At 44.1% G+C, this 19,405-nt stretch overlaps 1 protein-coding gene across 1 annotated transcript in view; it reads right to left on the bottom strand.

Moving 5' to 3' along the window:
- Positions 1-19,405, bottom strand: part of POLE (DNA polymerase epsilon, catalytic subunit) — a 169,566-nt gene that overhangs the window by 23,389 nt on the left and 126,772 nt on the right. Inside the window, exons 36-44 of the mRNA XM_082243081.1 lie at positions 18,711-18,887; positions 18,403-18,626; positions 8,428-8,648; positions 8,103-8,304; positions 7,749-7,922; positions 3,802-3,927; positions 3,564-3,711; positions 3,301-3,493; positions 3,057-3,188 (exon numbers count right to left, since the gene is read on the bottom strand). Coding sequence (XP_082099207.1) covers positions 3,057-3,188; positions 3,301-3,493; positions 3,564-3,711; positions 3,802-3,927; positions 7,749-7,922; positions 8,103-8,304; positions 8,428-8,648; positions 18,403-18,626; positions 18,711-18,887 — 1,597 coding nt within the window. The remainder of the gene's footprint in view (positions 1-3,056; positions 3,189-3,300; positions 3,494-3,563; positions 3,712-3,801; positions 3,928-7,748; positions 7,923-8,102; positions 8,305-8,427; positions 8,649-18,402; positions 18,627-18,710; positions 18,888-19,405) is intronic.

The raw sequence follows: 19,405 nt of genomic DNA, 5'->3' as shown, positions 1-19,405 counted from the left end.
AGGCGCGCTCCCGCCCCCGCTCTTTCCCTAACAAGTCCGCGCGTGTGACCGGCGGACCCGATGTCCGCCGGTCACTCGCGATCGTCCAGTGCAGAGGAAGAAAGGCAGGCGGCTAATGTAAACAAAACTGCCTGTCATTCTCCCTTGTTTAACTGCAGAGATCATACGGTCCTGCTATGTAGGATCGTATATCTCTGTGGTTACACGAAAATCCACACCCCTTTACAGTTAGAAACACGCCCCTAGGGACACATTTAACCCCTGCCTCTCCAATAAAGTTAACCCCTTCCCTGCCAGTGTCATTTTTACAGTAACAGTGCATATGTATAGCACTGATTACTGTAGTAATGTCACTGGTACCCCCAAAAGTGTCAAAAATGTCAGTCAAGGGTCCGATCTGTCCGCCGCAATGTCGCAGTCCCGCAAAAAAGAAAAATCACCGCCATTACTCGTTAAAAAAAAAACACCAAAAATGACAGAAATCTTTCCCTTAGTTAGTAAACGCAATAACTTTTGCGCAAACCAATCAAAATACGCTTATTGCGATTTTTTTTTACCAAACATATGAAGCAGAAAACAAATTGGCCAAAAATGTTAAAAAATTTAGATTTTTACATTTTTTTGGGGGAATTTCATATAAAAAAATGTGAAAAATATAATTTTTTCAAAATTGTCGCTTTTTTTTGTTTATAAAAAGTAAAAATCGCACAGGTGATCAAATACCACCAAATGAAAGCTCTGTTTGTGGAAAAAAAAAAGGACGTCGATTTCATTTTGGTACAGCGTCGCACGACCGCGCAATTGTCCGTTAAAGTCACACAGTGCCGAATCGCAAAATAGGGCCTGGTCAAGAAGGGGGTAAAATCTTCCGGGGCTTAAGTGGTTAAAATAATCATATGTTGTTGCTTTGCAGCCTGAAATTAGGACAGACAGTTTTGCAACTTATAACATCCAAGTGAAAGATAGAACACCAACATGTAAAATAAAACAAGAAAGAAAAAAAAAACGGAATCACGGACTTGGAAAAATGACTTGCAAACTCAATCAAGTGTAGCTAATCACCTTCTCAATGGCACACAATGCCATTTGACTTTAAACTGTGATCAGATGTGATCTGATTTTGATTAGCTCAGCATGAAGAGAGCTTTCCTGGAGCATTTCAGTCCTGGTTAGTGCAACTGAAGCAAACAATACACTATGGGTGGCAAGGCACAGTCAAAAGATCTCCTGGATAAAGTTGTAGACTGGCAAAAGTCAGAAAATGGATTAAAAAAGTAAAAGGCTTTAGCAATGCCTTGAAGCACAGTGAAGTATATTGTTAAAGTAGTGGAAAGTATTTAGTACAACACAGATCCTCCCTGGATCAGAACGTCGCTCCAAACTGGATTAAAGAGCCAGAAGGCAACTGGTCAGAGAGGCTACCAAGAGGCACTCTGAAGCAGTTGCACAAATTATGACAAAGAGTGGTCATTGTGTGCATGTGACAACAATATCTCAAATACTCCACAAATGTGGCTTGCATGAGGGATAAAAAAAAGACACTCCTCAAGAAGGACCACATGCAGTCACAGCTGAGCTTTGCCAAAGTGCACCTTGAAGATTGAGGCCACATGGAAAAAGGGGTATGGTCAGATGAGACTAAAATGGAATCATGTAGCCTCAACACCAATCTATATGTCTGGCGGAAATTCAATACAGATCACCATCCAAATAACTATATTCCTACAGTAAAGCATGGAGGTGGTAAAATCCTGTTATGGGGGTGTTTCTCTGCAACACGGACTGGAGCACTTGACAGGATAGAAGAAAAAAAATTGAATGGGACAAAATACTGTCAAATTCTTGAGGAAAATCTGCTGCCCTCTGCCAGAAATTTTTCAAAGGGAAGAAGGTTTACCTTCCAACATGACAATGCCCCAAGGCACAAAGCAAAAATGACCACACAGTGGTTGAAGGACAAAAAGGTGAATGTCCTTGTATGGCAGTGGTTCTCAACTCTTGTCCTCAGGACCCACTAACAGGTCAGGTTTGCAAGATAACTGAAATACACCACAGGTGATATAATTTGCTGCTCAGTGATTGCAGTATTCTAGTCTGCATCTTCCCAAGGTAATAATTAAAATCGGGCCTGTTAGTGGGCCCTGAGGACAGGAGTTGAGAACCACTGTTGTATAACCTAATCAGAGCCCAGACTTAAATCCCATTGAAAATCTGTGGAATTACTTGAATTGCAGTCCACAAATGGTCACCATCAAAGTTAATTGAACTTAAGCAATTCTGCAAAGAAGAGTTGGGAAACATTGTAAAGTCTTGATTTGCAAAGTTGGTAGAGACCTCTCCCAAAACACTAAAGACTAAATTAAAGCAAAAGGTGGTTCAACAAAATACTGAAATAAGGGTTGATCCTTTTTCCAACCCAGTAATTCTGTTTTTGAATTGATTTTTTTTTCTGACATGTTGGTGTTAGATTTCACTTGGAGGTTATAAGTTGCACTGAATAAATACAGCTGAATAAAATAAAAACTGTGCCTGTCTTCATGTCAGACTGCTGCAGCAACAAAGTGTGATTTTAAAGGGGAGGGGGGAAATTCTTTACTATATCCACTGTACCTAACCAAAATAGAAGAGATCAAAGATCACCAGGGTGCAGCATGTTTTACTCTTTTTTTTTTTTTTAGGGATAATCTAGCAGAGATCAGAGGTCAGTAGTATGTAATACACAGTGCAGGGGTCAGGAGCAACATAAGTTGTGGGGGTCAGTAGCTAAGCAGAGTTCAGAAGTATGTAACACAAAGTGCTGGGTCCGTTAGTAACACAGAGTTTAGTAGTATGTAAAAGAGGGTAGGGGTCAACATTAAGTATAGAAGAGTATAGGGGTCAGGAACATGTAATGCAGAGTGCAGATGTGTGTAGTATGTAACGCAAAGTGCAGGGGCTAGTAGCAAGTACAGCAGAGTGTAAAGTTTAGGAGTATGTAATGAAGAACTTTTTGCAAAGTTTTTCATAGACAAATATTGCACATGACAATGCAAATTATTCTATTCAGGTCCTCTCACCTGGCATGGCCCCAGTTTCACCTCCTGCCTCTTGAGACACTTGGCTATTCTGTCTGCGCTTGATTGGAGTACTACCAGGAGCATTTCTTCTCATCTCCTCCCGCATGCTATGGTAGGCAGCCACAATGTAAGCTGCAATAAAAAAAATCTGTGTTATAAAAACCAAGCTCTGGAGAATTCAGACAGATTTGTACTAATTTATATATATATGTTCTAGATTGCATAAAGGGAAGGTACCACTTACCTGAAATTATCATTAGGAAATAACTCTGACATGAGGCTGCTTGAGGCAGATATTGCACAATATTCCAACTGTTCTCCAAGCACTCTTCAACCTGGTCCTCTGGCTGTTCATTATCTGAATGACCATCTGTTTCTTCTTCGTCCTCCTCCCCTTCACTGCCCTCCTCTTCATTACCCTGAGATTTCTTATCACTCTGAATTATTAAAATCAGACTAAGCATCATGACACAGCCAAAACATCGACTTTCACTCAACCTAAACAAATTTTTTGGAACTGACCTCTCCATAATGCACACTAGAAGGAAGTTTGCCTTTAATTCCACCATAATTAGCAGGGTCCATCCACAGCAGAAACTCCCAGCAGCGAGAAAATGAGATAGTTAGGGAGTGAAAGATCTCCCTTGAGTGAATGCTGCAACAAACATAGGGTTAAATAACAAATGATGCTGGAAATCAAGATCACAAGATGACAAGATTCACAAAATGAAGCCATGAATTTTACCTTTGGGTAATGTATTCAACATATGCTACAGCATCTTCTACTCTGCGTTTCTTGGTGCTTAGAATAATGCGGTTGAAGTTGGCGTAAACTACAGAGGAACCCAGACGTTTAAATTCAGCAACCAGCCTTGAGGGGGTACAAAAGACAAAGTAGCTAGTTACTCCTACCATAAGTTTCCAAAAATCAAACAACATTAAAGCCCAATTCCAGATATGCATATGTTTGCATAGTACATCGGTATAGCTGGCACCAATGTAAATATGCGTGTGAAATACCTGGAACAATCCCAGTGGAAACCAGGAATCACTGTAGTAGACACTAATATTACAGTGATTGCCGTTGGCTCCTGGGTCCGGTGTTGAGCAGCTGCCTTGCTGCTTAGTGAATACAGGAGGTCGCTCACGCGAGATGGATGTCAAAGAACACTTTGCATTTTCTCATATTAAAGAACTCTGAGGATCTGAAGAAAAAAAAAAATTTGTTGCTCTACATAAAGATGGCCTAGGCTATAAGAAAGATCACCAAGACCCTGAAACTGAGCTGCAACACTGTGGCCAAGACCATACAGCGGTTTAACAGGACAGGTTCCACTCAGAACAGGCCTCGTCATGGTCGACCAAAGAAGTTGAGTGCACGTGCTCAGCGTCATATCCAGGGGTTGTCTTTGGGAAATAGACGCATTAGTGCTGCCAGCACTGCTGCAGAGGTTGAAGGGATGGAGGCAGGGGAGTCAGCCTGTCAGTGCTCAGACCATACGCCGCACAGCATCAAATTGGTCTGCATGGCTGTCGTCCTAGGAGGAAGCCTCTTCTAAAGATAATGCACAAGAAAGCCAGCAAACAGTTAGCTGAAGACAAGCAGACTAAGGACATGGATTACTGGAACCATGTCCTGTGGTCTGAGGAGACCAAGATAAACTTATTTGGTTCAGATGGTGTCAAGCCTGTGTGGCAGCAACCAGGTGAGGAATACAAAGACAGGTATGTCTTGCCTACAGTCAAGCATGGTGGTGGGAGTGTCATGGTTTGGGGCTGCATGAGTGCTGCCAGCACTGGGAAACTACAGTTTGTCAGGATTATTGAGGAGATTATATAAAAGAAAAATGGAATCATAAAAAGGCCATGTATATTCAGTTCTATATAGAGATTCTGAACAGTACAGCATCCATTTTGTTAGGGGTGACTAAAAGTTCATGTTCATTTGCAAGATGTCTTTACAGAGTCTTGAAGTTCAACAGAAGATCTTTGTATTTCTTTATGTCGTAAATAATGAGGCCCTATTTACATCTCATCAGATAAGAGATAATGGTAGTGCCAGTCCAGGTTTTAGTCTGTCTGTATTTCACAATGAACAATAAGTTCAGCATATTTCTTTTTAAAGGTTCATTTAAAAATACATTTTTACAAAGCATCATCATGTGTAAGATGTATATTAAGAACAATGTAGTGTTTTATTATTGATATAGTAGTGTGAACTTGGAATATACATAATGTTGGGTAGATATATATACTAGAATACGTCTCTTATGTGTAAGGACTTATGTGTCTTGAGCTAATTACTTCATTTTAGAAATGTTTATGTAAGGTCTTGTAAAGTTTTATGACCACCATAGATTTTCCATCCTCGCCAAAAAGTCTGAAGTGTTTGACAGGATTTTGGTAATTTAAGGCTTTTACCCAGCCTAGGGTCAAAGGGTTATTTGTGGGAAAATAATGCAATTATATTCTGTTTACCGAATCTAATAGTAATACAACACTGCCCTCTGGTGACTGCTACTAAATGTAAATATATAGTATCTGGGTAAATCAGCCATTTCCAATCTATATATATAGCGTATTAATAATATATCCTTATTAAAACGGCGTTACCAGGTCCAATCCTTACCTAGATACATGATGGAAATATTAGATGGACACGTATATACCATGAGAGTATGGACAGATTCTCATATTGTTTTTATGATTATTCTTAAATGAAGAACTTATCATATAATTCTAATATCCAATATACTGGATGACCAGTAGAGGTGTCGCCAAATGACCTCACCAGTTAATGGATAAGTAATACCAACCAATGGGGATAAAGTTTGTCCTTCTGGATTCGGCTTCCTTCCTTAGGTTTTAAATTTCATGCAAAAAGGGTAACAAGATTACAGTCCCAGCCGTAGTAACCATATTAGATTTTTCTCTAAAGACTGATTTTTGTTTTTCTACGTTTTTATAAGTATCAATTTTAGCACAATGTTAGCGATTTAGTCTCCCATTTTGCATAGCCTATTCTCACTTCAACTGCAGCGGAGTGACTGTTGGCTGCGCAATTCGCAGACAATTGTGGTCCGATTATATAAAATACTTATCTATGGTTTCTACTATACCTGGGGAAAACGTAATCTTGCTTTCTTTTTAATTTGATCATTGAGCTACATATCACATTGCATTTATCATTTTAAATTTGTATTTTATGTAAAAGTTATCTCTTTGCGTCACCTCAAGTCTAACCATTTATTGTGAATAAATATACTTATACATTCCCTACTGTAGTCTGTATTCACTAAGATTGGTATATGCTGTTAAAAAGAAATTTGATTAAAAAGAACTCGTTATATTCGTTCAGCACAAGTTCATTGAGGGAACCATGAATGCCAACATGTACTGTGACATACTGAAGTAGAGCATGATCCCCTCCCTTCAGAGACTGGGCCGCAGGGCAGTATTCGAACAGGATAACTACCCCAAACACACCTCCAAGACAACCACTGCCTTGCTAAAGAAGCTGAGGGTAAAGATGGACTGGCCAAGCATGTCTCCAGATCTAAACCCTATTGACCATCTGTGGGGCATCCTCAAACGGAAGGTGGAGGAGCGCAAAGTCTCTAACATCCACCAGCTCCATGATCTCGTCATGAAGGAGTGGAAGAGGACTCCAGTGGCAACCTATGAAGCTCTGGTGAACTTGATTCTCCATGTAGTACTGGAAAAAAATGGTGGCCACACAAAATATTGACACTTTGGGCCCAATTTGGACATATTCACTTAGGGGTGTACTCACTTTTGTTGCCAGCGGTTCAGACATTAAAGGTTGTGTGTGGAGTTATTTTGAGGGGACAGCAAATTTACACTGTTATACAAGCTGTACACTCACTACATTACATTGTAGCAAAGAGTCATTTCTTCAGTGTTGTCACATGAAATGATATAATAAAATATTTACAAAAATGTGGGGGGGGGGGGGGATTAACTTTTGTGAGCTACTGTATAGGATATAATATATATTTTATTTGACCCCCACTAACGATTAGAAAATCGAATGATAAAATGAGAATTTTTTTGAAGGAAGACATTGTTTTTGTATGGCCAGCATAAGTGAAAGCAGGCACTGGTAGCTTTTATTATATATACAGTTTATCTCTTCCGTTATTCTCAGAGTGGATTAGCGATTTTGCTCCCTAACCATATAGTTGGTTATTTTGATTTACCACTGCATATAGATATATAGGAATAAATTGTCTTTTTTTAAGCTTTACATATTAACTAAATTATACACCACACTTTTTTTCAAGGTTATTATCCGATTAATCGATTCACCGAAACAATCGGCCAACTAATCAATTATGAAAATAATTGTTAGTTGCAGCCCTGTCACATGACGTCCTCGCAGAACATTAGGGTTCCCGCCCGTCCGTCATTTTACAATGACGTGGGCGGGAAGCAGTTAAACCTAATTAAACAAGCTATTGCTTCTGGCATGTGAAATAGCATGGAGTGGCTCAAAACATCATTATAATGTAACTTCTTCCTCTGTATTGCCAGTTTTAATGACATTTAATACAAAAAGCTATTTTTTTTTTTCAAGTCCTAAAACAATAACAGCATTTTTTACATGGTCTAGTTGTTCTCTGGAACTGCCAGAGGAGGAGTTAAAATCAGTATGGTATCACATTTGCTTACTGCAGGAACAATTTCTTCATCATGTTGTGGAGAGTTCGGTGAAGAGCAGGGTCATAAAGAAGCGAGGATGGAGTTCGTAGCCAGCGATAAAAATGCATAACTTGATTGTCTGCGTAGACATTGTGGTACTGAGTAATTTCCTTTACCCAACCCACCACCATGCTCTTCAAAATCCTAGAAGGGAAGAAAGCAAAATAACTACATTTCTTGCCATTTTGGCATGGCTACACAAGTTATAAAATCAGTTTGGCTTTCAATGTTTACTTTGTCACTGTGCTTTAACATTTTAAGCACTTTAGAAAACCTGCAAATTTACGCATTACATTTTACTGAAACTTCTAAAAAACACAGTACCTGAAAGTGTTTGAGCAAAGGGCTGTCTCATCGTAACTAGCAACAGCAGTGGCCTGGTTCCCAGTAACCATATCTTCAAGGGATGCCTGCTGCAGCACATCAAAGCTGATACCTATACTGCCAGCACCTTCCAGGTCATTAATATGATGCGACTGCAAGATACTGTTTACAGCCAGGCTCTGAATATCCAGCTCCACACAGACTGCAGCAATGACAAAAAAACATTACAGTGCAGATTGAAAAAGGAACGTGCATTTCAATTTCCTATAAAATATAAGATAGTTATAGGTACTAGATGTTACTGTAATGGATATAAAATCTGTACCAGTATTGTAGCACGCTGGGTTGTTGATTTCCACAGATGCCCTCTCATCGAACTCCATAACTAGCCGGTTGTCATCTGCCTCTTTGCCCCCAAGGTCAGGTCGGGAGCCTGGGGAAAGCCACAGGAGGTGGTTGTGACGTTTAAGGTGCCTTGCAAAGAACAGGTCTGAGCCAAATGTAGATACATCATCAGGTAAGTTACCCACAGGAAGATGGTAATATCTGTGATTAATAGGGGATAAAAATTTATCATATTAAATTGTAAGATCTTCCTGACGAAAGCTGTTTCTTTGAGTTAGACTACCGAATAGAGAATTCCTTTTAATGCTTTAGAGTATGGCAGAACTATAGTTTTAATGAGGTTTAAGCGTGAAACCACCTTGGGAAGAAAGGATGGTCTTGGATGTAAAATTACCTTATTTTGAAAAATGAGGAAAGTCTCTCCACAAAAGAGCTGCCAACTCGGATGCGTTTCACACAAGATCACTACCAAAAAACCACACTACACGAAAGGACAAGTAATTAACGGGGATATCCCGGATGGATTCAAATGATGGTTTGTGCAGGACAGAGAGAACCAGGTTGAGATCCTTAGGAAGCACAGGGTGCTGAAATGAGGGCCTGATGCAAAATACATCTTAAATGAAGGCGCACATCATAACTCTGAATTTGAATGTTGTGTGGGTAGAGTGAATTGCTCACTTGTGGTTTTGCCATGGTTCTTTGCCTGAGTACCTTACAAGGGCTCTAGGTGGAAGTGGTGGCAAAATGTGTGACTTGTGGTGTGATGGCACACCTGGTCATCCACATGAGACTAAGCTCTAATTCGTTGCATTTTAGTCCTAAACTTCAAAAGTTTTCACGGAAGGGAAAACTATTAAAATATAACCCTGCTAATTTATAGTAACAGTCAGATACAGATTGACCCTTTCCTACCCTTTTTCACAATGCCAAACTGTATAAAATGTCTAGGCTTCATCTGTCACAGTGGGCTGAGCATACTCCTTAAGGGGTCTTCAGGAACTGTGTTCCATAGGGTGTTAAGGCTAAGCCCCCATGCAGGATCCAGTGCCTGAATCAAGACATTGGGGGGTCAAGGTACGGCTCCCAAAGTTTAATGATAAAAGGAAAAAGGAAGGCACCTCTAAGTGCAGTGTAAAACCAATTTAATAAACACAAATAAACACTTACACAATCTTTCGTGAAGAGCAGGCATGTAAAGATATCACAGGGGATCGTTCCATGGACTCCCTAATGGCTCCCTTTCCCTGAAGCTGTCCAGTAGCGTAGGGGGGATGAAAAGGAGAGGTGTGGAGCACTATGGAGGAAGGTCCCGAGCCGAGGTCAGGGTGAAACGCACGCCTCGCTCGTGGACCGCAGGAACGTGGTGACGTCACAGTCTAGGGGACTTAGGATACTCAAAGAGTGCTCTCCCCTGGATACTACCCTTACCAAGGAGTGGTACTCTGTATCTGAATTCTGTACCAGAAAATGGATACAGATCATTATTACACAAAGGCAATCCAAAAACAAACAGGTAGTGCATCACATCCAAATGCTTACTTAGGATATCACATCCCAATTACCAGCAGGTTAAAAACCCTCAAAAGTAAAAACAAAAAGAAAGAACTTTCTGATTCATAATAAATTAGAGAAATTCCATTGAGACCTAAACGATTATAATCGGAATGCAGTCTTCTCATAGAAACGTACAACCCTCTTTCCTCTATCCAAAACTCCCCCCCGCCCCTCCCTTCATGTGTCTTCATATTACTCCACCCGTATCACATTCCACCCTTTCAGGCCAATCATCTAACATCACATCTTGGGGCAAGCCAACCCCCCTGTAATGCCAAAACCCTGAATACCATACATAAACTACAAATTACAAATATAAATTACAAACATCCATATCCCTGGACAAAAGAAAAACAAGTTCACAGAAAATAAAAAATCCCCTACCATTTACCACACTGTCATCACACCACATACATCATGCACACAGGTACATTCTTTCAATCAGCACCCGCTTGTGTAAAGTATTGTATGATTAAAATAAATAATTCACATAGTTTGATACGCCGATCAGACATAACATTATGACTACTGACAGGCAAAGTGAATTACATTTTTTATCTAGTTACAATGTGATCAAAGTGGGTGGGATATATCAGACAGCAAGTGAACAGCTTATCCTTGAAGTTGATGTCTTGAAAACAGAACAAAATGGGCAAGCATAAGGATCTGAGCGACTTTGACAAGGGACAAATTGTAATGGCTTGATGACTGGGTCAGGAGCAGGTCCTAAATGGCAGATCTTGTGGTATGTTCCCTGTCTACGGTGCTCAAAACCTATTAAAAAAGGTCCAAGGAAGGAAAACTGGCAAACCAGCAACAGGGGCGTGGGCGGACAAGGCTCACTGATGCACGCGGGGAGCAAAGTCTCGTCTGTATAGTTTGAACCAACAGAAGAGCTACTGTACCTTAAAATTCAAATTGTTGGAAAAATTAATGCTGGTTCCAATGAAACATTAGCAGAACATATTGGCAGTTTGTTGTGTATGGGGCCGCGTAGCTGCAGACCAGTTAAAAGTGCCCATGCTGACCCATGTCCACAGCCACCAGCACCTACAATGGTCACATAAGCATCAGAACTAGAGTAAAGAGCAATGGGAGAAGGGGGCCTGGGCTGATGAATTTTAGAATGGTTTGGAGGAACACAAGTTGTGGGTATTGACATGGTCTCCAAATTTTCTTAACCACTTTCTGCAGACAGACATACCTGTACCGTCGGCTTGAAGTGTTTTTTAGAGCCAAGAGTTGGCTTTCAGGAGATAACCGCGGCGACTCAGCAGCTGCTCGGCCATTATCCCAGCACATCCCCCCCCCCCCCACCGCAGCTCTTCCCGGGTCTCCTGTCCCATAGGGAGACCCAAGCAACCAGCCGGCACGTCCACTGGCTGGTTGGAGTCCTGAACAAAGCCAGATTCGGCGTTGATCAGGTCTCTGATCATGTAATCCAGAAGCGATGTCACTTCCGATTTACACGCCTGCCAATGACGCAGATTTAAAAAAAATGTCAGTATTCAAAAATTACGATTTCGGTGTTTTGAATACTTTGAAGTACAGTGAAGGGGTCTAGGGTTTTAGACACCCAATCCCCCCATAAAGATTACTTATCACTTTACCTATCACTACCTACTACAGTCACAAGGGATGTTTACATTCCTTGCGACAGCAATGTGATCAGATTTAAAAAAAAAAAAAAAATTAAAAGCGCCCCCGTCTCCATGAGCTTGCACACCAACGAAAATGCATACGTAAGTTGCGCCCCTCAAATGAAAACTGTTAAAATCACAAGTGAGGTATCGTTGAGATTGTCAGAATGAGAGCAATAATTCTATAATTATTATAGACCTCCTCTGTCACTCTAAACTGGTAACCGTTAAAAAATGTTTAAAGCATCCCCATGGAGTACCGAAGTTTGTCTCCATTACACGAGCGTGCGCAATTTTAAACCGTAACATGTTAGGTATATTTACTTGGCGTGACATCATCTTTCACAATATACAAAAAAATTGGGCTAACTTAACCGTTTAGTTTTTTTTTTTTAAATTCAGTGAGAATAGGATTTTGATCTTACCATAAAATCCATTTCTCTGAGGTTCATTGACAGACAAAGCTCTTCATCTTCATGACCGTAGGGTTATACTGCCCCCTACAGGAATAGGGCACTAGGCAGAGAAAAAGCTTGAGCACACCTATGGGGCAGTCCCTGGGGGGTATACTCCCACTTCCTGCTATAGGTCTTCAGTTTTGTAACAAGCAGTGTCAGAAGGAAAAAATCCATGGAGGGGCCGGTGCGGTGTTCGTCAGTAAACATCAGAGAAATGGATTTTACGGTAAGCCAAAAATCCAATTTTCTCTTCCGTTCATTCACGGACACAGCTCCTCATCTACTTGACCGTAGGGAAGTCCCAAAGCAGTGTCAAGCATGAGGTGTGGGAACAGAAGAAAAAACAAACAAACTTACCCAAGGCTAAACATAGCCAACCAGATAACTTGGAGCTCAACTGTCAACAATTGGAGCTCACCTGAAAAAACAAAAAAACAAAAAAAAAACGTAAATGTGTGTACAGACGGTAGCTGCCTGCAAACCTGCATCCCAGGAGGCACTAAGCGCCCGAGTAGAGTGCGTCTTGACAGGAAAAGGAGGAACCTGATCCTTAATAGAATAAGCCTGAACCACAGTCTGTCTGATCTATCTGGAAATAGCCGCAGCAGAAGCAGCCAGGACAATTAGTGAGTCTGATTTCCTAAGACTCCGTAGCTGCCAGATACACCCTCATTGCCCGAATCACATCCAGGGAATGCAAGGCAACTTCCTTAGGATACTTAGGCTTGGGACACAGGGAGGGCAACACAATGTCTTTATGCAGATGACCTTCGGAAAGGACGACGGACATGGATGCAGAACCACCTTATCCCTGTGAACCACCAGGTAAGGTGGACGACAAGACAACGCTGCCAGTTCAGACACCCTGCGCGCCGAAGTAATGGCCACCAAAAAGACCACCTTCTGAGACGAGGTAAGCATAGTAATCTGCCGAATATTTTTAAAGGGAGGTTTCTGGAGAACCGACAACACCAAATTGAAGTCCCACAGTGGCAATGGAGACTGCACTGGAGGAACTAAGTGTACCACGCCCTGGAGAAAAGTGTGCACGAAAGAGTGTGGGGCCAACGGGCGTTGACAAAAAACCTGCCAAGGCCAAGACCTGGCCCTTGATAGTACTCAAGGCCAGGCGCGGCTCAACCCATGGGAGGAAAGCCAAGATCCAAACCACCGAAAAGGAACGAGGGTGAACCCAGAGGGATTCACACCACGCAATGTACATGTGCATTCAAGTCTGAAGAGACGACCGTCTGCTGGTCAGCAAAACCCCAATTGCCTCCTGCAACATTTGAAGATTCTCCTGAGGAAGAAACACCCTGGCTGAGGACGAGTCCAGAGTCAAACCCATATAGACTAGGCTTGTGGATGGAACCAGGGCAGACTTCTGAAGATTCAGAAGCCAACCAAACTCCCTCAGCGTTTGCAGAGTAATCTCCAAGTTGTCCAACAAGGCAGACGAAAACTAAGTACCGCAATCCCCCGCTGATGCAGTAATGCTAGAACCAGGGACGACACTTTCGTGAAGACCCGAGGAGCGGAAGCGAGACCAAGTGTAAAGCCACTAATTGATAATGCTCCTCGCCCATGGCAAAGCAGGGGGAACGCTGATGGGCAACACATATTGGGATGTGAAAGTAGGCATCCTTGAGGTCGATGGAGGCGAGGAAATCCCCCTGATGTACGGACGCCACTACCGTGCACATGGACTCCATGCAGAACTTCTGTACCCGCACAAAGCGGTTTAGCGCCTCGAGGTCCAGTATTGGGCACACCTAGCCCTCCTTCTTGGGAACTGTAAACAGGTTTGAGTAAAAACCTTGAAAATGTTCTGACTTTGGAACCAGATCACCCCTTGAAGTAACAAATCTTGCACCGCCCCATAGATATTCTTTAGGGCAGTGGTCCTCAACTCCGGTCCTCAGGGCCCACTAACAGGCCAGATTTTAAGTATTACCTTGAGGAGATGCAGACTAGAGTACTGCAATTACTGAGCAGCAAATGATTTCACCTGGGATGTATTTCAGTTATCTTGCAAATCTGGCCTGTTAGTGGGCCCTGTAGGCCAGGGTTGAGGACCACTGCTTTAGGGGATCTGTGGATAAGTGCAAGTTGGAAGGGAAAAATCTTTCAGGAGGATATGATTGAAATTCGATCTTGTAGCCGGAGTGAATGACTTTGCACTCACTTGTCCTGGATCAGGGAGGTCCACAGATCCGGAAAGCAGCAAAGACATCCCCCCACCCCAGATACGGGTGAGGGAGCCCCTTCATGCGGAGGAATTGTTATCCGCAGGTCTGGCAGCACCTGCTCATGGTTTGCCCGACCAAGACTTTTTGGAACACCCAGTGGAGGCCCAAAAGAGCTTGGATCCCTTGTCTTGAGACCCTGAGGGACGAAAAAGGAGGGTCACCGTCTGCGACGGGACTCTTTACCCCTGGAAGCCTGCAGAAGAAGAGTACTTCTTCCCCCTGTGAGGCCCTTGATGATGTCATCCAAGGAAGCTCCAAACAGGCGATCCTCCACGAATGGAACATAAGACAAGGCCTTCTTAGAAGCCTGGTCCGTAGACCAGCATTTCAGCCAGATAATGTACCGCAGTACCACTGCTGAGACAGTCAAGAAAGCAGGTAAGCGGCATCCAAAGAAGCATCACAGACAAACTGTAGCCCTTGGACCAACTGATCTGCCAGCTCCACCAAGGCAGGGGGGAGCTGCTTCTCCTCCAGGTCCCGCCATAAAACCTGCTTTGGCGAGTAGGCCAGCAAAATAAGTGGGGTAGGGAAAATACTTTTCCACCCTTGGAGGCTTATGGGTGCCGAAGGCAACCCGCGCCCCAGGAGCAACGACAGCCCCATCCTCCAATTTTAGGGTTTCACACACCGAAACAATCAGTGCGTCCACCAGCGCCTTATCCTGCGCAGCAGCAGAGGCAGAAATCTCATCCTCACTATCAGAGGAAGCATGGCGCAGGGTACCAGACCCGGCCGGGTAACCATGTCTGCATGTCTAGCTGGGTCAGACTCCGAGACCAAGACATCAGAGCTGGCAGGGGTAGGCGGGGGTCGTTTCTGCGCACCCCGCCCTCTAAAGGCCACCTCCACCTGGTTCACAAAACCTTCCAGGACCGCTGAAATTGCATCAGTGGACAACAGTTGAGATCTGGAGGGCTCTGCGGCCTCCGTGAGGGGTTCAGGTGGGGACACATGGCCTGAGGAGTCCATGTTGCACTAATAGAACCCGCCAGGAAACTTTAAGAAAAATGACAAAAAAATTTTCTGTATGAAAAAGGAACGTCCCCACAGGGCTACAGCGCCCCCCGGAGGTCAGACACGCACTAAGGACCCCCGCAGAGAGACAGAATAAGCCCCCAGCGACTCACTGTCCTTGAAATGCAGCAATCTGATTAGGTAGGTCTGCGCGTGTCAGCGGCGGCTTAGAAAAAGAAAGTGAGCCAGGAACTTCCCGGGATAAAGAGAGGGGCCCCTCCCACCGAAAAACGCCTCCAGGCACACCCACGGGCCTTCCCAGCAAAAAATCTACCGCAAAATGGTAGGAAACGACCCCTCTAGATGGCCGCCGCCATAACTGCATGCAAGGCTACAACAAAATGGTGGCAAGCACGGCAATAGGATCCCCCAGGGAGACCCCCCCTGCCAGCCCTACTACATCATCCATCCCTACTAGGCTCCCCCCCATCGACCGAGCGCCGCCGCCCCCCCCCCCTCCCATGCGGCCTGCACACAAGGCCCCAGCCTTAGGAGGAAGGCCCAAAGCAGTCCCCCACGCGCGGGGGGGGTGTAACAACAGGACAGAGGGGAACCCAGGAGTGTGAGGGTCCAACCATCCCAGAGAGAGGGCCCGCGTCCACCCCAAAATTTGCCAGGGAAGGGGGGGGGGGGGGGGGGGGGGACATTTACTCACCATACCGGGAACACAGGCGGGTGCCATCTCATGACAGGACACCACGCCACCGGAGTAGGGGGGCTGTTGGCCAAATAGGAACGGTGCGACATAAGCCTAGATCCTGTCGTGCGCGTCCTGGCGAGACGTTTAACTCACGGGGTTAGTTAAGGTACCCTAAGGAGGGTGACCTCACAACCAAGCTTGGTCAAATAAAGCCTCAGTAGATCCCTGTAGATGATAGATGGGTTCTTTGATCCAATATGCTGGCTCCCATCCTGTTTGTGTTGGACTCAACAGCTCTCATACATAGGAAAGAAACATATGTCCATGCAAATATTGTTTGAATAAAAGCACGTTTTTATTAAAAATCTATTTCATTCACATAGGTCAGGTGCTTGAAACGCACCAGACTAACCAGGCAATGTGATGTACAATTGGTGCAGTGACAGATGATCCCGGTCAGTCTCAGTGTTCCTATCACTGCCGAATAACCAGTTTCACCGATGTGGACTTTGCCCCTCTCCTACGCGTGACGACACAGGGACTATATTTAATATATTTTTTTTGTAGCTCAATTTGACCTGGAAAACGGCGAGTCCACAACAGATGGAACCATTCACCTATAACACAGTTAATCCTAATAAGAAAATCACAAGCAAAAACGCTTAGCAAACACTGCGTTTTGGACAATCCACTGTTTTGTGACAATGTTGTCCAGGTAAGCGGAAAGAGGAACAACCTTGCCGCTTTGGAGGGCCTGTGGTGCCAAAAGGAACCTGTGGGTCCCACACAATAATGGCGGCAAGGCGGTCATTAAAAAATCAAGCACCCACACAGCACTACCCCTTCCAAGGGAGGGGCCAAGCTGACCAAATGGCCTAGTAGGCTGCAAGCCGTGGCCTAAATTTTTGAAGGCACCCAGCCACCAGGACGCAAGCCCCAGCGAAGCCAACCACCGAGGGGCAGCAGAGGGGAAACGGGAGGCAGTGGCATCAGCCACCCTCACAGGGGCCGCCTCACATAATTTCCAGCGAGTAGGCCGCAAAGCCGTGGCCTAAATTTCTGGCCAGATTCGGCCGCGTGAGGCGTGTACCCGCGGATGTTAAAACATCCGCTGCAGGGAGCCCCCTGCCCTAGTCATCAACCCCTAGGGTGGCAGGGAGCTCTGCTCAACCCCCCATTGCTGGGGGGTTGAAGCATGGGAACCTGGGGGTCTGACCATCCCAGGGTGGGGCCCATGTCCACCCCAAAACCCTCCAGGGGTAGTGGGACAGCTACTTACCACACCAGGAACAGGGTTGACACCGCCCCGGACAGAACACCGCTCCATCGTAATGTGGGTGCTGTCGGCCAGGAGGAAACTCTGCGACTCAGGCCGAGGCCAGCCCCCGTTCAGTGGGGCTATATCACGGCTGACATATAGTGGAGCTGCAGTCTGCATTTGCTCACTGGCTGGACCAGGGGGACCCTAAGGATCTATATTACCCACTTTGTCGCCCAGTCCAGCACTTGATTGTAGCTCTCACAGGAACAAAATAAAAGAGGAAACAATTCCATGTAAAAAGAAAAAATTGCCACGACCAGAAAAACCAGCAAGGAACTAGGTCCTTACTCCTGACTAGGCACAAAAATACTTAATACCTATAGCAGGAAGTAGGAGGATACCCCCAGGGACTGCTCCATAGGCAAGTTCAAGCGTTTCTCTGCCTAGTGTACTACTCCTGTAGGGGGCAGTAAAACCCTACGGTCAAGAAGATTAAGAGCTGTGTCCGTCAATGAACGAAAGAGAAAAGTATTTTTTCCCCAAAAATGTAAAAGACCGCTGCACAAATACCGCAAGACAAAAAAATATTGCAATGACCGCCATTTTATTCTCCAGAGTCTTTGCTAAAAAATTATATATATATATATATATATATATATAATGTTTGAGGGTTCTAAGTAATTTTCTCGCGAAAAATACTTATTTTAACTTGTAAACAACACAAAAATAGGCTTGGTCTTTAAGTGTTTAATCTCAATCCTAATCGAGCAACTAGGAAATATCCTGAAGAGAGAAGTCTGATCAATGGAGGCCCTACCTTGCAACTTACAGGGCTTAAAGGATCTGCTATGGTTGGTTTGGTGCCAGATACCAAAGCATACCTTCAGAGGTCTAGTGGAGTCCATGCCCCAACAGGTTATGATGGGTGGTCATAATGTTATGGCTTATCAGTAAATACTCTATTGGATGTCTGCAGTGTGTCATTAAGACTTCTTTTTTTTCAGGTTACCTCTAGCAATGTTGTTGTCCTTGCTTGCATATACCACATTGATTCATGCAGAGACTTCCTCTTCAGTTTAGCCATTTGGTCATACTACACAAATTTAAAAGATTATACATGTGTCAACACTTACCTGGCCATCTCAAAAGCCTGTGACAGACAGCTGTCCAAATTAAGATAATGGCGGATCATTCGTCGAGCACCATGCCGCTGCCAATCCAGAACATTATAGTTTATGTCATCTGTCACTCGCACTGGAACAAGAGGGAACTCCTCCAGAACAGGCATTCCACTTGTTAGCCTCTTTAACGGCCAATTAGACTGTACTGCAATCAAGGTTGGGCCACGCCTCTCATCCTAATAAATATAACAACTCTGCTTTATTGCTTGCAGTTTTTTTTTTTGTCAGGTCAGTTATCAGTTAGAGGACATTCTACTTACTTTGTAGCTCAAAAGCAATCTCTGGATAGCCCTGTAGACTGTTTTCAAGTCAGTCTCTGCTCGAACCTCAAACACGTGTTTCTCTGGAGGTAAAAGCTCTGGATCAACTTTTTCCTGCATTGAACTGTGTTCACTGGTATACAGATTGCCAAGGTTTGGCATCTGGTTACTACGGACCTATATAACAGAACAGAATTTTAGGTTGTATTATTGAATGAATTGCAGTGACCTTTTTTTTCAAAAAGTACCCCTAACATTATACAGTAGTAGGCAGTAGAAGACAGGCCTTGCAGTGCCTGTAAAGACCTTTATCAGCAGTAGGTTTGCACATCCACGAAACACAGAGGAATAAGATATGGACTTCAGCTGCAATTACCGTATTTTTCGCCGTATAAGACGCACCCAATTTTAAAGGAGGAAAATCTAGAAAAAAAAGATTCTGAACCAAGTACTTTCAATGCGGAGTGCCCACAGCCTGCCCCCTTTCAATGCGGAGTGCCCACAGCCTGCCCCCTTTCAATGCGGAGTGCCCACAGCCTGCCCCCTTTCAATGCAGAGTGCCCACAGCCTGCCCCCTTTCAATGTGGAGTGCCCCCTTTCAATGCAGAGTGCCCACAGCCTGCCCCCTTTCAATGCAGAGTGCCCACAGCCTGCCCCCTTTCAATGCAGAGTGCCCACAGCCTGCCCCCTTTCAA

The sequence above is a fragment of the Pelophylax lessonae genome (assembly GCF_965119305.1).
Source record: "Pelophylax lessonae genome assembly, chromosome: 1".
Classification (NCBI taxonomy): domain Eukaryota; kingdom Metazoa; phylum Chordata; class Amphibia; order Anura; family Ranidae; genus Pelophylax; species Pelophylax lessonae.
The sequence above is the reverse complement of the archived record's forward strand: the minus strand, read 5'-3'. Positions and strand labels throughout refer to the sequence as shown.